The following is a 14,742-nucleotide window of genomic DNA, read 5'->3' on the forward strand; positions in this document are numbered from 1 at the left end:
CTTTTATTATTCATAAGCTATAATATGATGTTTATCAATAAAGAATGGAAGTATGGTTTTATACAGTTGGTTCTTATGAATTCTTTTCAATTTGTTACCCTGCTGTGTCAAGAAGCTGCCTTTTGTAATTGAAGATGTCAAAGTTTTCTGGAGTCAAAGACGGAAGGGCTAATCTTCTGGGAGAGACTTGTGACTTATCTGCCTGTTTGAATGAACCTATTTTGATGCACAAGACAAAACTGGAGCTGTAAATTTTGGCCGTTTTTGATCATATAAAGATCAGAAACACCATTTGCAGAGCCAATTGTTTCTTGAATTCATTATTAGAAAAAGAAAATATCATTTTTTTTCTTGGTAGTATTATAAAGGAAGTTGGTAATATAACACTATGGAAATCAAATATGGCGGAAGAACCACATCCCTGAAAGATTGAGATTTACACAACTGCATCAAATATTCAATATATAATATCAAGCTGCAAAAAGACAAAAGGCAGGACACTCCCCTCTCTTCTCTTCCTTCATTATTTCTTCCATGGCCTTGGCTCTTGCCAAATTTAATATATATTGCAAAGCCTTTATTGTATCCTCAACATGAAAGGAAACTAGAAGGAAGGAATACAAAGTATGTAAAGAATTGGAAAATAAAAAAATAGCCAAAGATTTGATTAAATAAAAAACATCAATCCTTGTCATTCTCTCAAGCTAGCCATTCACCATCAAAACCTTCAAATTCTCCAATGTCCATGCTGCTTGTCACAATAATCACAAGGAGAAAACAGAGCAAGAAAGGAGTTAGCAACCTTATCAAATGACTTGAATGGTGAGACATGCAACGAAACAAATGTCCTTCTTCAAAGGTTAAAGCAAAGAAAAAGAAGAAAGAACTAACAGTTGAAAAAGAAAAATTCCCTGTGAGTTGGTAAAGTACTCGAACTAAGGCAGGCTAAATAAATTGCCATTATATAATGACTTGAACATGTAGACCTACAATATTTTGATTACCAACTTCAACAATATAAACTAGAGGCACTGAGTGTCTCTCAGCTCTTCTTCTCCTCATATTAAACTCACAGGGCTCTCAGCTGTACTGATCAAAGAAAAAACTTAGAAACAAAGAAGCTGATCAAGCTGGTAACAGTTTCTGATGGCCTTCCACCCATTTTAATGGCCAGCCAATGGGTCCAGGTAACATCATGCTAATAACAACACAAAACTATGGCTGGTGAGATTCAAACATACAATTACTAAGTTGAGAAAACTGACAAAATGAAACAGATTCCTAATGACGCAATTACTTATAATATTTCCACTTTATTGAAACAAGTGATTGACCCTTATGCAACAACGAAAGCCACCGAACAAAAGCCATCTTTTCATGAATTTTATTTGATTTCTTACCATGGCAAGGCAGGATCTTGAAAATAGTCTGCTGAGTAGTAATCATTCAAATGCTGTTGAAAACTGCCCTCATTTGCATTCAACCAGGCCGGAAACTCCAGGACTTCATCAAATGGAAGGTGGTATCCATCATCATCTTCAGCCTTCAAGAATTTTAACCACCATGCCGAAGTTACCAAATTCATGGTGTCATTCCATTCCATCTGATGCTGCTCTCCGATTGATCTGATCTCCGCCATCTCCTCATCATCCATTGCTGCATGCAATCCATCTCCACCGCTTGTGGTGATGCCAGAGTCGTCAGCATCAGCTACTGCAGGGGCCTCCATTTCCATGCGTGATACTGCAGCTGATGAACCAGCAAGTTCATGATCAGTGGCAATAGAGAGACTTGGGGAAGAAGATGATGATAGGGATGAGGTCGAAGCTGAGAATGAGCCTGAGCCTGAGCCTGAGGTTGAGTGAAATGGGGGGCTATTGCTGTTGTGGTAAAGGGTAGTGTTTATGTTGTTGAAATCTTTAATATTGAGATTCAGGCCGAGGGTCTGGCTTGGAAGAGCTTTGAAATCGAAATTCTCATAAAGAGGTGGAGGAGGAATTCTCGAAGAATTCCAGGAAAATTGATTAGGGAAAGAGGAATATTGATGAGAAAGATTGGATGAGTAAGGCAGAGTTTCATAAAAATTGGTTGAATTTGATGGGTAAATTCTAGGATTTCTCCTAGATTTAATCCTTCCTTCTGGCTCAGAACAGGGGTAGTGGGGTTGAGGCAGCAATTGTTGCGATTGTGGCTGCTTTTCTTCTTCTTGATGTTGTTGCTGTTGTTCACTGGCTTGTTTCATAGCCGCTCTATGAAACTTTAGAGCAGTGACAATCTCCCTCCTAGCCTCAGCCATGTTTAAGAGCCTTTCTTGGTATGGTCTACTGGTGTGGAGTCTCCTCCTAACTTGTTTTTTGTGCTGTTGAGGTTGTTGGGGTTGCTGTGTATTTTGGGTTTCACTAAATCCTTCCCTAAATTTGGTGCCACAATGAAGGAGGTCTTTGGGGTTCATGGTGTCTCTGGTTCTTGAAGAGGTGAGTTGTTTCACTAGGCTACGGATATAAGCACCAGAAAGATGATGAGGTTCCTCTTTGAGCTTACTAAGGTCATCAATTTCCATTAACTGATCAGTCTCTTGCTTTGAGTATCGACTCTGCCTCATATCTCTCTTAGTGTTTAGCTAGGAAGGGAAGAAAGGAAGAGGTGGTAGGTTGGGAGGAGAATCATGGGTTTTTCCTATATTCTGAAGAACAAAGTACACTATGCAGCAGATAAGCACAGGTTGATCTGAAGAAGTCCGGAGGCCCTCATGGATGTTATAAATAGCTGGGGACAGTCTAGGTTTTTTAAATTTCTTTGTATTTTTCCCTGATTTGGCAAACCTCATATGTTACCGTTTTATTACCCGCCTTAAATAGCAGTTAGGAAGTTTCGCCTAAATAACCACTAGAGATGTAAATTGGCCTCCTTTTGATTAATAGAGTTCTTGCAGGAAACTTCTGAGAGTCCAAGTTGTAATGTTAATAAAGTGTCCATAATGACTACAGAACATTAGAGCTGAGTAAAACTTGTAAACTTTTAAATAAAATGTTCAAAAATGACTGCAAAACATTAGTGTGAATTAAGTAACTCACTAGTTTCAATCTAAGTGATGACTTATGAAAATGGAAATCATAAGTTCAAATCATCATCTCAACAAAGAAAATGATATATTATGCACATCAAGTATTAATAATTTACCAAATGCTTATCGTCATAGAATCACATCACAATATATAACTAGAAAAACCATTCTGTAAAAGGAAACTAAGAAACTATAGCAATGTTCTTAAGACTCATATGCGTGTGCACTCGTTAAACCAGTAGTCCAGTACTAAACTGCAGTCAACTGAAGCCTAACAGAACAAATTCTAGTGTGAACTGTTGCCATATAACTTTCAACCATTTCTTGTGTAGAAGCTTTGCCGTGTACAATTACGACATTATTCTACATTGACCACTCAACAGACATTTATTTTCCTAAAACTGATTTTGGATGAGTGATCATAAAAGTGATAACAGATGGTGTAAACTTGGCATGCCTGCAATACCAGGACATAAATTCACCAAATATTCAAAGTCACAGACCATAGAAACCTCCCAGCGTGTTCTAATAAATATGTACATCACAAAAACAAGAATTGCCATCTCCATCCCCTAGACCAGATACCAAACCAACTGAGAAAATGGAAAGAAGAACAATTGTTTTCAAAGACAATAGTAATTTCCTTAATATTAATTTGTGTATCTTATGGTTCTACGTATTAACTGGACGGTACAGAGAGGACATTTTAGGCATCAAAGAATTGAGGGATAATCTAGTGTATTGTCTACGAGTGAAATGGGGACCAGACTCTCCAGAAAACGTCAGCAGAAGCCTACAATAGACTGACAGAAGAATCTCCATTACTGTTGTAACTTCTATATAATCTCTTTTATAGTGAGAAAAGGAAACCATCCAAAGTTTCTGTTTTATACAAGTTGTTCAACATGATTTGAATCTGTTCATAGTGAGACAGATAACTTGGACCTATTTGCAAAGGCATTTCCACACCATATTACGGGACAGAAATGCTCCATACCTTCCTTCCTAGCCCCTTCCCTCAAATTATTAGATCTTTTAATTACTGCCTTTTCTAATCAAGTTTTTACTGCTATTTTGTTTACTGTAACGGTGGCAGAGGCATGGCTTCTCTGCCTCACATCAGAGTTTACTGGCCGCACTTACAGTTAGCATCCACTACTCAAGTGTACAGTAAATAATTTGCTTCTTCTAATCAAGCTATACACCTCTGGATTAATAACAGTGAGCAAATTTTTTTTGGGAGGTTGGAAATACCCCAAAGAGGAGGGAGATCATCAATATCTGTTCAAATAGTTGCCCGTCCTATTTGACTGTCAGAAATGTCTGCATAGATTTGTATGCAGAACGAGATGCAAGTATGTAAGAGAGTGAACAGAGGATTTGCACAGAAAGTTTCATCCAAATGTGAGAAGTGATTACTAATAGCTATAATCCAGATCATTGTCTCTTTACTGATTCCACAGATTAGAAGATCAAACTACAAGTATTCAAATCTCACAAAATCAAAACTATTGCTTAGGCAAGGTATCAAACACCCCCCCCCCTCCCAAAAAAAAAACCACTTCAGTTCTCAGAAAAACCTGAAATTTTTGAAGTAGAGACATTTCTAAATGCTGAGTAGAAATAAGTTAATCCCCACAAAATTCTCTTTCACATTTATTAGCTTTCTCATTTTATCTAAAAAAAATAACATTGGAAATAACTTCCAAGATCACGAAAAGGAAATAGCAAACATTAACGATAACATCATCATCGTATGAAGTATACGACTTTATGTAATACTTGAGTAAGAAAATCCAATTGCTTTCTCAGCAGTCGAAGACAAACTCATTTACATTTGCCCTAGAGATTTTAGGGATTGAAATAGCTTCCAATGTGATCTCTAGTCCTGATGTATGCAATCTCTGAGCTCCTCATATAATTGGGGAGTTCAGTTCTCAGAAATACATAGAATCCAAGTGGATAAAACGTATTATACAAGATGCTGACTTGTCTTGCCGTCCAACAATCTAAAAACATCTAACAAACATATAGCAGAATGGGATGAGAGTGAAAAAAATTGACAAGCTACGCAAGCACTCACGTCATTGAGTTGAGAAAGTAACCTCTTTTCCCTAAAGAAAAAAAGGGCAGCTCCTTAACTCAGTACTAATTGAACAAGTAAAACCATCCAGATGAGTTCAATACAAAGACCTCAACTTTGACGAAGTGACAAACTATTCCTTGCATAAACGCAACTGAAGCTAGCTACTAGTACATAGTTGCAAACTAACCTTATTTGGACCAACATTTCATCAAAGAATTACCAAGGTTTAACAGTTACGTTTTGATTTGCTGTGGCTCTTGTTTAATAATAAGAACACTCCGAAGGGTTATGCCATTTCTCATTCCGATAAGTTGGGAGGTTCTAACAAGCCATATAGATCACAAAATGCAAACCAAGCAGATAACTTTGAGGCAAAGCTTGGATCTTTAGGATTGACAATGCAGATGTGGGATAACAATGGTGAATAAAATAATGAGCAAACTGCAATAATAAGAGAGAAGGAAAGGAAAGAGAGAGAGAAACTGGCCTGCTGTGTGTGTCTGTGGATAACATCAAAAAAGCTTTGATGGATGGATGGATGAGTTTTTGTTTATGATAGAAACCAAAGCCAAGCAGCCAGCTTCCACCAATGGGGTTGCTTCCACAGCAACATATTGCAGCAGGTGCCTTCCTTGAATTCGAAGATAAATTATAAACTAAAAACCACAGATGGGTTTTGACGAATCACATTCACCCACCAAAACCCAACCGCCTCTTCCTCTCTCGCACCTTGTATCCTTCTCTCTCTCACACAGAGATTGTATCATATTCACACCCACCGCTCTGTGAAAAAATTAAACGCCTTTATTATAGGTTTTGGGGTATCATACACTAAAAGAAGAGAAGGGAAGGTCACTCGGCGCCCACTGAGCTTTGTACTTCTGAGAGAGGCTCAGAGTGATCTTCAGCGAGAGAGAGAGACTTGCAGGTTCTCCCCTCTTTCTCTGGGGCTATTAAAGCCATTATGACTGTTAATGAGAATCTGATTTAAGCGGAAGACGCACGATGACACTGTACATGGAAATAGCAAAAGAAGGGTAAAACTTATATCTAGTGGCTCACTTGTGAGTTTCCTAATCGGACATTGACTTAAATCATGTTTTTGACTACACATCAACATTTTCACCGGACATATGTTAGTTCACGGTGATGAAATCACTCTGAAAATCTTCGCCCAAATTAGTTATCTGATGAGTACTGAATTATAATAAATTAATGAACGAATTGAATCTATCCGACCTGATTGGTGAGTAAGTGAGTTTCTTATTAAGAAGCTCACCGGCAAGATTTAGACCGCTTCTGTTACCGTAAAAAAGATACCTAGCCTAGCGAAAACATAATAGACATTTGTATGAGCGGAACGTTTTGACACTATATTGTTGGATGTTAATACTTTTCTAATTTAACAACGTCCATTATCATTATCGAGTCTAAAACGAGACTAAATCTCTAAACGTCAATTATTATTATCGATTCTAAAACGAGTCTAAAACAGATGTTGAATGTTTAGAAAGTTCACTAACACATTGTATTGTCATCTTTTTTTTTTGGTACAAATATTGTCATCTTTCTTGGCGAAGCTTAGAACAATTTTCTACCAAAAAAAAACATAACCATATTGCAAGAGATCTGTTGGTGGGATTAATTAATTTATAGAAATAATAATTTGTGAAAGAAGGGGTGGGTAGGGCCGACTGGCAAGACTGAGACGCGTCATAATCAACGGCAAATTGCCACTGAAGAAGCTGCTACTGTGTCTGCCACGTGGTCTGATGTTTAAGCTCCAATCAGATCGAAGCTGCCACGTGGGATATAGACAACGGAACGGAAAATAGGCAGCCAGTGTGACCCCGGCCTACCCCAGCTTCAAAAGCCTGCGCCTTATTCCATCAATACCCCCTAACCCCATCAGTAGTTTTTACCTTTTACCTTCTTCTGCTTCTTTTTTCCAGAGAATTTCTACCACCTTTCAAAAAAGAATATTGGTTAAAATTGTATTAGGTGGCCTAGTACAAATTAGTCTCTTTTTTTTTTGAGAAAACTTTTAGTCCATTTCCAAACATCTCATCTTTGTAAGTGGGAGGACATGAATCCGATTCATGAAAGTGGTAGAAATTCTCTGTGTGAACCGATGTTCTTGGTGTGCATGTGAAATGTGAACCGATGAAAGTGGTAAGATTGAGAGTGGACTTAATTAGTTAGCTAGCTTAGGGACCTCAGAGAGAGGCCAGCAGAGGATTCATGCAAGTAGAAGCTAGCTAGCATTATAAGGTGTTCAACCGCATGTTCAAAGTTGACACACACACAGAGAGAAGAGATCGACCGATGCTTTTGGCGAGTAAATGGTGATGATGTTCCCACTGGATCGATCTCATTTAACCCCCAAAATATTGTAAGGTCACTTTCCGCTATAAGTGGGGGGTGGCGGTGGACCATGACCATAAGTCTATCACCAACTCTGATATGATCGACCTCGCCCGCCCTTTCGACGCAGATGGAATAGTCACTGCTGTGTTTTCTAGAAAGAAACTGATTGATCATCCATCACCGGCCAGAAAAAACATCACAGTTCAGAGGATCGGAGCTGCCCTTTGCCTTAACGACTTGGCTTGTAATTACCAAGTTGCAGCCAATAAAAACCAAGCGAAACCAATCCTTATTACCTGTATATTTCACATCTGCATATCACGCTACCTACCAATGGCTATGGCCCAAAACTACCATTACGGGGGTCACTAAAAGCCGCATACCCTCCATTCTTCGATTCATTCTTGATCGATCTAACTGTGTTCTGCATATGCATGCATATTTATCCACTTATCCATCAGCAAAACATATCATCATCAGCAAAATATTGTTGATGATATGTTCCTTACAGGATTGAGATGAATATAATGATCTCATTGCAGCTACAGCTAGGGTTTTTGGTTTTCTGAGTCGAATAAATGCGGCAACATGATAAGGGCTGCTGGGTGACATGCATGCAAAAGCAACAGAACGGTGCATATAATTATAGCTCACAAACATTATTAATGGGGATAGCTAGCTACTTGCGCCTAAATCAAAAACCCCGTCCCGTTCATTTGCTAATTTATTTGCAAAGCATAATTCTTGATGAATAATTGAACTGAAGGGAAATGGTATTATATACAGATCGGTTCTGGGTGGGATTGAATTACTAGGCTGCTAGCTATGACACAATTGTAGTAACAATTTCATATAATAATAAAAATAAAAATCTGTGCTGGTCTTACTTTAGTACGTAGATAATTTCCCTCACTTCATTGGTAGAGCGATTCTTGACGCCATGTGATGTCGTCTGAATTTGACTGTTATTGAAGGCCGCTTGAAACCATGTAACTAGTCAAGAAAATTGTTGGAAAAGAAAAAAAATGGTCTTGGCCTCCTATTGTTGACCGAGGCTTTGTTCCTATGACAAGTCCTTTATATTGATCGAAATTCGCCGTTCGAAAATTGCGGGAAAGAACATGAACTGATGAACACGCATGAGAAGTGTCCATAAAAATAAATTGCATGAGTTTCCAGGACAGAATACCTCTTATCGGAAATTGTGTCTTCTTATAGAGCCAACAGCCTCAACATTCATAAATAGAGTCAGTAAACCCAATAAAGTTTGAAGTGTTTAGATTCCCAGAGGCCCATTAAAACATACAAACCACTGAGACCAGCGCCACTGAGCAAGTAATCGGCTATAAATCCTATAATATACAAGCAAATCAGCTATAACAATGAAAATTACGGTAATGCAGTCTGGCTCCCCTGTTGGTTTTAGGGGGCTCAAATGTGTATATCTGTCTTTTCAAGCTTAGGTGCCTCAATCTTCAAAACGTTGAAACCAGTCGACTATAGTTCTGGATAGGACTCTAATGTCATTCAGTGAAAGAGTTTTAAGAGACTGAGCAATAGCGTCTGCTGGAGTGTACAAGGCACCTACTTGCCACTTAGGCTCCTGAAGATACCAAGAATAGGAATGAGTATATATAAAGATAATGATTAATGAGTAGGAAATTTGAGTGCTTTTTATAAAGCGAACAAGCAGCAATGCAGCTCAAAATGCAGTTATCCCAATACCCGAGATCTTATAAATGTGAAGACTACATTCTAAGAGATTGTTCATGCGTAGCATCTATAGGTACAAATCCTACAATCTGATAAATTCAACTTGTTAAAAATGACACATAAACTTCTACTTCCAGACTCAATCAATATTTTGGATTCTATAGAAAACGGAACAGGAAAAAGAAGAAGATATATACAGAAGCAAAGAAGCTTAAAAGCACACTACATCAGCCAACAAGAATTTAGTTCACCTGAAAGCATGGTGTGATATGGTTACCACTTATCTCGACCTTTTCTAGTGTCCCACCAATAGCTTCCACACGAGGCTCTAATGTTTCCTTGAGAGTATCTGTCTCATCAATTCCGTCAAAATTGAACTTCACCTATAGCAAAAAGGGTATATTAGTTGAAACCGGAGGACATATTATTGCCATTAAATTTGATTGTGATACAGATGATTCAATAGTGAAACATCATCCATACCAGTAGAGTATGTTTCACATTGTATGAGCACTTAAAGAAGTCACGATTTTCAGAAGGTGTTGGCTTGAATTCTGATGTCCCTTCGGTTACCTGACAGAAAATTATTTCTGTAGAATAAGCAAGGGTGAAATGCACATAACTAAACACCGACATTATGTGTTTAGGTACAAGTAATTGAATTCTTCCGAAACAAATGAAAAAAAAAACCAATGAGCAGATCTAGCTTCTATTAGTGCACGGCGAATCCCCATAAATTAAGAGATTATCTCAAGCACCACTCCAAGTTGAATAAAGCAAACCATGATTCCTATTGGAAACCAGATTATCTTTTGAACTAAAATACCTCATTCAGCACCGAAGGCAACTGATCAACAAATTTAGTGAATGAATTGAGAGTTTCCTTTTCATTGTCTGGTAGAACTGCTTCAGCTGCATTAATTAAGGCCTTCCACGCATCTCCTAGATATGGGAGGACATGTAAAGAGGGAGCATCAGATATATATCTTATCACTGTAGTGAAATCCCACAATCTGTGACATAGCATGCAGTGAAATTCAATAGCTAAACATGTTCAAAGAATTATAAGAAGATGATGGGTAGTAAATGTGGAGGCATCGGGAAAAAATGTGGCTTATCAGAATATATTACATCATGGGATAAAGAAGATTCTGTACTTACTCTCCCTGAACCATACAAAATTATACACAACACTCCTTTTAAGGACAGACTTGACAACTAAAAGATAGTTTATACCGTACATAAACATCTATGTGACTATAAAAATAACAAGGAATATAAGCAGTAAATGCTCTTCTAGCAAGCAATTGTAAATGATTTATGTGGCATGATAGGAAACCAAGAGGGTAGTTTTCCTAGTTTGGTAAACAGGATCGAAGGCATGGATCTACTTCTATTAGAATGTGCAAACCATAACTTTCAGAGGCAAGAAAGTACCTGAGGCAGTCCTAGCCATAGAAGGAATTGAAGATGCCTCCACAATAGGGATCATCTGATTAACTAATGGTCCAAGCTGCACAATACCATCATCAGGTTTAGTAACCTTTATCCGAAATTCTAACATATTAGTAGAAACAGGGGTTGATATTAAGCACCTGCTCAAAGTAAGGGACAGCCTCAGTTGCTGGTCTATTGTTGTATGCGATTATGGCATTAGCCTAACTACCACAGAACATAATATTCTCGTCAAACTCAATAGACAACAGTCCACAATCAAAATTTGTAACAAGCAAGAAAACAGACCCTACCTTTGGGATTCTATCTGAGAAATAGCTCCCTGCAAGCACTTGTAGTAATGCACCATTGCTACAAAAACGCCAAGACAATTCATCAAACGAATGCTGCAAAGGTTAAAACTTCATAACCACTCAATTCGAATTACCTATGGCCAACAGAGAACACTGGCAACTCAGCCAGTTGAGCTGGTGAGAGATCAGCATTCGGCAATCCAGAGGCTAAAATGGTGTCCAAGCATGAATTGAACCTCTCATAGACTTGGTGGGCAGCTTGGACATGATCAAAGGTCACATTGTACGGCACTGAAATAACCAGAAACCCCTCCTTGGCCAATAGCTTAGTCAAGTAGCTGCAAGAATCAATTTTCACTATAAATATGATGTTATGGACAATAAACCTAAAAAGAAAGAAGAAAACTTTGATAGAGTGGGGACCTGTAGGTGACTTCAGGAACCGCTCCGATGAAGGCACCGCCGAGAAACTTGATGATAGCCCGGGGCTTCTTGCCGGCCGGCGGAGGGATTACCAGGCAAGAACCACTCCGAGTGTTGTTTCGGATGGTGTTGGTTTGACTCTGAGTCGAACTCCCAGGTCCCACATAACCATTTCCGACACTAGTGGTGGTGGTGGTAGCTGATGAAGCTGCGTTGACTGCGACAAGTGCTCTGGTCTTCCCCGGAAATGGGAAGAAGCAACTGTGGATATTACGATTGGTTTGGGATTGAGGGAAGTCGTACACGCATCCAAATTTGGCGGAGGAAGATGAAGAGAGACAATTGGTAACTTCCATATTATGAGATGGGTGGGTTCGGTACTGAGCTGAGTAGTGTCAGAGTGAGATAAAGCAGAAGAACAGAGTGAGTTGGGTTTGTGTGCGACGGTTGCGCCACGGTTTCAACGAACCCTTTGCCTCAAAACGGCAAATTTCGACAGCCACTAGATTTCGCGTTAATTGCAATGCCGCATCATTTTTTTCATTTCCTGATGTCAAGAATCCCTGGTCATAGGAATCCTATTACGTCTCTTTCATACCAGATTTTAAGAAAACTTCAAAACAAAGTGTATTGGACTTGAGCCCAACTTCAGAATGGGGGCCTAGTTTTACACTCGTTTCCAAATTTAGCCGATAGCAAGCTGTAGAAATCACACAGCGGATTTTGCTCTAGCTCTCCATAACAAAATCTGAACCGCATTGTCCAGCTGCAATAGCGCTACCAAAACACGGAACTAAAGCTGCACATCTCGATCCAAATAACTAGAATTTGAATCCCTTTCAAAAACAAAACAAAAATTGAACCATGTCAAAGGCTCTAGGAAAAGCACAATCAAGCAAGTCTGAGATAATGGTTGCTCTTATGGCTTAAAAAGCCACTACGGGCCAGGTATTTGGTATGAATAATTGAATATACCATGACGCAAATATGATGTAAAAAGTGAAAAGGAACATCAAATGATAGCCTGATTTCATCATCTATAAGAATGTATTACAGAGAAAAACAAATATATGAATGTAGAATTGAATTTACTCTATTCAATGTCTAAATTACAACTTACAATGACAGAGATACAACATATCTAGCAGGATTCACAGCCAGTGCAATGTGAATGAACATAACATATAAGTGAAGCTGCAATTCAACATATTATTCGAGTAGAGCATCCTCTCTTCCAAACATTAAACATACATGTATTCACCACCCCGAACCGCATTAGCGGCGCCTTTTCTATCTTCCTCAGCTTCCCTCTCCCTCTCCTTCCAGCTCTCGTACGCATGATCATCAGTCTCCAGCTCATGCCGGCATATCGCACACGAATTGTGCTCGTCCTGCCACAAATCAAAAATCACACACACCATTTCAACTCACTCGAATCCAAAACAAAACACAAAAAAATCACATCATAAGCTGCTACATTGTAACAATCATTACCAGCCAAGGCTTCAAACACGGTGGATGAAATGTGTGCTTGCAAGGCAACTCCTGCATCTTATCATTCACAGCCAAATTCTCTTTACAAATGCAGCAGTCTGCTTCCTCTCCAAGCTTCTTCAGCTTCTCCTCCGTAATCGTAATCACCGGAAGACTCGCCACCACTTTCTTACTCGCGGGCGGCACCCTCGGCGCACCTCTCACGTCTTCCAGAATCCCCGGCGGCAAAACGCTGTCCAGGTTGTCAATCAGCGACTGCAGAAGATTCGCCGCGCTCTCGGATTCGCCGCCGCCGTCGTTGCTGCCGGTCTCGGCTACAGGCCGACCCGCACCGGAAGACTCCGCCGCGAAAAGAGTCGCGGCGGAGGCCATCAGATTCGACTGGACCAGCCACTGCGGCTGCGGCGGCTCCCGATCCACCGTCAGATGGCCCTCGAAGAGAAACCCTAGCAATGCAAAATTAGGGTTAGAAAAACACCAAATCGGAATCGAGGTCGGAGATTCGGAGAGGTCTGAAACCTTGATTCGGGGGCGAGAGGCTGGGAGGCTCGTCGTCTTGGCGAACGACTTTCTCGGCGTCGGAAATGTAGCTGAGAAGCTGGGTCTTCTCGGCGGGAGCGGAGACTAGTGTTAGGGCGAGGCGGAAGAGGGCGAGGCCGGCGGCCCAGAAGCCGGGGGAGGTGTAGCGGGTCTTTAAGACGGTGGCGACGCGGGAGACGACGGCGAAGTAGGAGTTGCGGAGCGGAGGGGAGGAAGAAGAGTAGCGGTCGCGGAGGAGAGAGGTGAGGGCGGCGACGGCGGGTTCGAATTTAAGCTTCTTGGAGACGTCTCTCTGCAATTCGTCTAATCTTTGCTTTAGGTATTGTTCGTCTTCGGAATCCATTTGGGTCTGGATTGGATTGGACTAGTTGCTATATGTGATTGAGTTGGTTTCGATGAAAGAATTGGGATTAGAAATTTGGAATTGTAGGAATTGGGGTTTAGGACATGTGATTATAAATGCTGAGGTCGGCTTGGCCAGGAGGTCACCGAAGCCGAAACGAAGAATGCCGGGAACGTGATTATTAATCCCCTGTGGACAGTCCCAAGACATTGTTTTATATACGCCCCGGTTAATAGCCACGTCACGTCGTCACCCATCAAAATTTGGGGCCAAATTATGAGCATTATGATATGGGTTGATAAATATAGAGATTTCAGTGGTGTGTAAATATAAATCTTAATAGGGATGTATGGTGGTCGAAATATATAGAAAATTAAGATTTAATTGTATAGTTGCACGTTCCGGTCGAGATTTTCTGAATAAAATTTGATTCGTATGAGTTTATTTGGACTACGAACATCATATATCAAACCACCACATGTGCAGATGTGCTGTAGTATCAATTTTCGGTTATGTTGTTAACGATCATAAATAGAACAACGTGCACACTAAGTCATGTCCAAAGTTTTTACCTCCTTAACTACTAACATGTAAACTTTTATCAATGTCCGCCAAATTTGAATTTAGATACGTGGTTCGCCGCGGTATGATAGAATTAACATTAAATGTTATTTTGGGCCTCATTCAAGTAGAATTATTGGTGGCCCATAGCAGTTGCGGGGTTGGTCGAGAAACCTCTTGATTGTTGGCTCATTTCAATCGATAAGGGTGGACACGAGTCAATACGGTTCGATTTTAGACAAAACTTATAACCCAACTCATGATTTAAATTCGGTTCGATTCAGTTCAATTTTTATATTTTAAATGACCTAAAACTGAACCTGCTGCACTCAAATTTGACTGTTCCACTGCTTTTGCAATCCTCTTTAGTTTCTTACATGACAGCTTTCGAAACTCGACTATA

At 39.8% G+C, this 14,742-nt stretch overlaps 3 protein-coding genes across 4 annotated transcripts; all 3 read right to left on the bottom strand.

The window, feature by feature from the left end:
• Positions 1-397: 397 nt before the first annotated feature.
• On the bottom strand, positions 398-4,611 carry LOC126783306 (uncharacterized). The gene is made up of 2 exons (XM_050508752.1): positions 1,401-4,611; positions 398-748 (listed from the first exon to the last, which is right to left on the bottom strand). Exons 1-2 carry the CDS (start codon positions 2,600-2,602, stop codon positions 700-702), a joined length of 1,251 nt encoding a protein of 416 aa, XP_050364709.1. The 5' UTR covers positions 2,603-4,611; the 3' UTR covers positions 398-699.
• Positions 4,612-8,740: 4,129 nt separating this feature from the next.
• Positions 8,741-11,935, bottom strand: LOC126783499 (uncharacterized). Of its 2 annotated transcripts, XM_050508975.1 has the most exons (9): positions 11,402-11,935; positions 11,113-11,316; positions 10,979-11,036; positions 10,826-10,888; positions 10,668-10,743; positions 10,057-10,172; positions 9,714-9,803; positions 9,482-9,613; positions 8,744-9,120 (listed from the first exon to the last, which is right to left on the bottom strand). In XM_050508975.1, exons 1-9 carry the CDS (start codon positions 11,755-11,757, stop codon positions 8,986-8,988), a joined length of 1,230 nt encoding a protein of 409 aa, XP_050364932.1. In that variant the 5' UTR covers positions 11,758-11,935; the 3' UTR covers positions 8,744-8,985. The 2 variants fall into 2 exon arrangements, with proteins under 2 accessions (XP_050364933.1, XP_050364932.1); XM_050508976.1 differs by lacking the exon at positions 10,826-10,888 and having other exon boundaries at positions 8,741-9,120.
• A 474-nt stretch (positions 11,936-12,409) lies between these two features.
• On the bottom strand, positions 12,410-13,941 carry LOC126783470 (E3 ubiquitin-protein ligase AIP2). The gene is made up of 3 exons (XM_050508946.1): positions 13,415-13,941; positions 12,896-13,341; positions 12,410-12,792 (listed from the first exon to the last, which is right to left on the bottom strand). The coding sequence occupies exons 1-3, from the start codon at positions 13,776-13,778 to the stop codon at positions 12,643-12,645; spliced, it is 960 nt and encodes a 319-aa protein (XP_050364903.1). The 5' UTR covers positions 13,779-13,941; the 3' UTR covers positions 12,410-12,642.
• Positions 13,942-14,742: the final 801 nt, after the last annotated feature.

The sequence above is a fragment of the Argentina anserina genome, chromosome 2, assembly GCF_933775445.1.
Source record: "Argentina anserina chromosome 2, drPotAnse1.1, whole genome shotgun sequence".
NCBI lineage: Eukaryota > Viridiplantae > Streptophyta > Magnoliopsida > Rosales > Rosaceae > Argentina > Argentina anserina.

Bases quoted from the DNA above. Each gene is read 5' to 3' on its own strand.
- LOC126783306 (XM_050508752.1), bottom strand. From the start codon at position 2,602: ATGAGGCAGAGTCGATACTCAAAGCAAGAGACTGATCAGTTAATGGAA. The intron at 749-1,400 runs GTAAGAAATCAA...TGTGACAAGCAG, and splicing joins CAAGATCCTGCCTTGCCATG to CATGGACATTGGAGAATTTG.
- LOC126783499 (XM_050508975.1), bottom strand. From the start codon at position 11,757: ATGGAAGTTACCAATTGTCTCTCTTCATCTTCCTCCGCCAAATTTGGA. The intron at 10,744-10,825 runs GTGCTTAATATC...GGTATTGTGCAG, and splicing joins CTGTCCCTTACTTTGAGCAG to CTTGGACCATTAGTTAATCA. The intron at 9,804-10,056 runs GTATTTTAGTTC...ATTTTCTGTCAG, and splicing joins TGCCTTCGGTGCTGAATGAG to GTAACCGAAGGGACATCAGA.
- LOC126783470 (XM_050508946.1), bottom strand. From the start codon at position 13,778: ATGGATTCCGAAGACGAACAATACCTAAAGCAAAGATTAGACGAATTG. The intron at 13,342-13,414 runs GTTTCAGACCTC...TTGCATTGCTAG, and splicing joins CCTCTCGCCCCCGAATCAAG to GGTTTCTCTTCGAGGGCCAT. The intron at 12,793-12,895 runs GTAATGATTGTT...GATTTGTGGCAG, and splicing joins CGTGTTTGAAGCCTTGGCTG to GACGAGCACAATTCGTGTGC.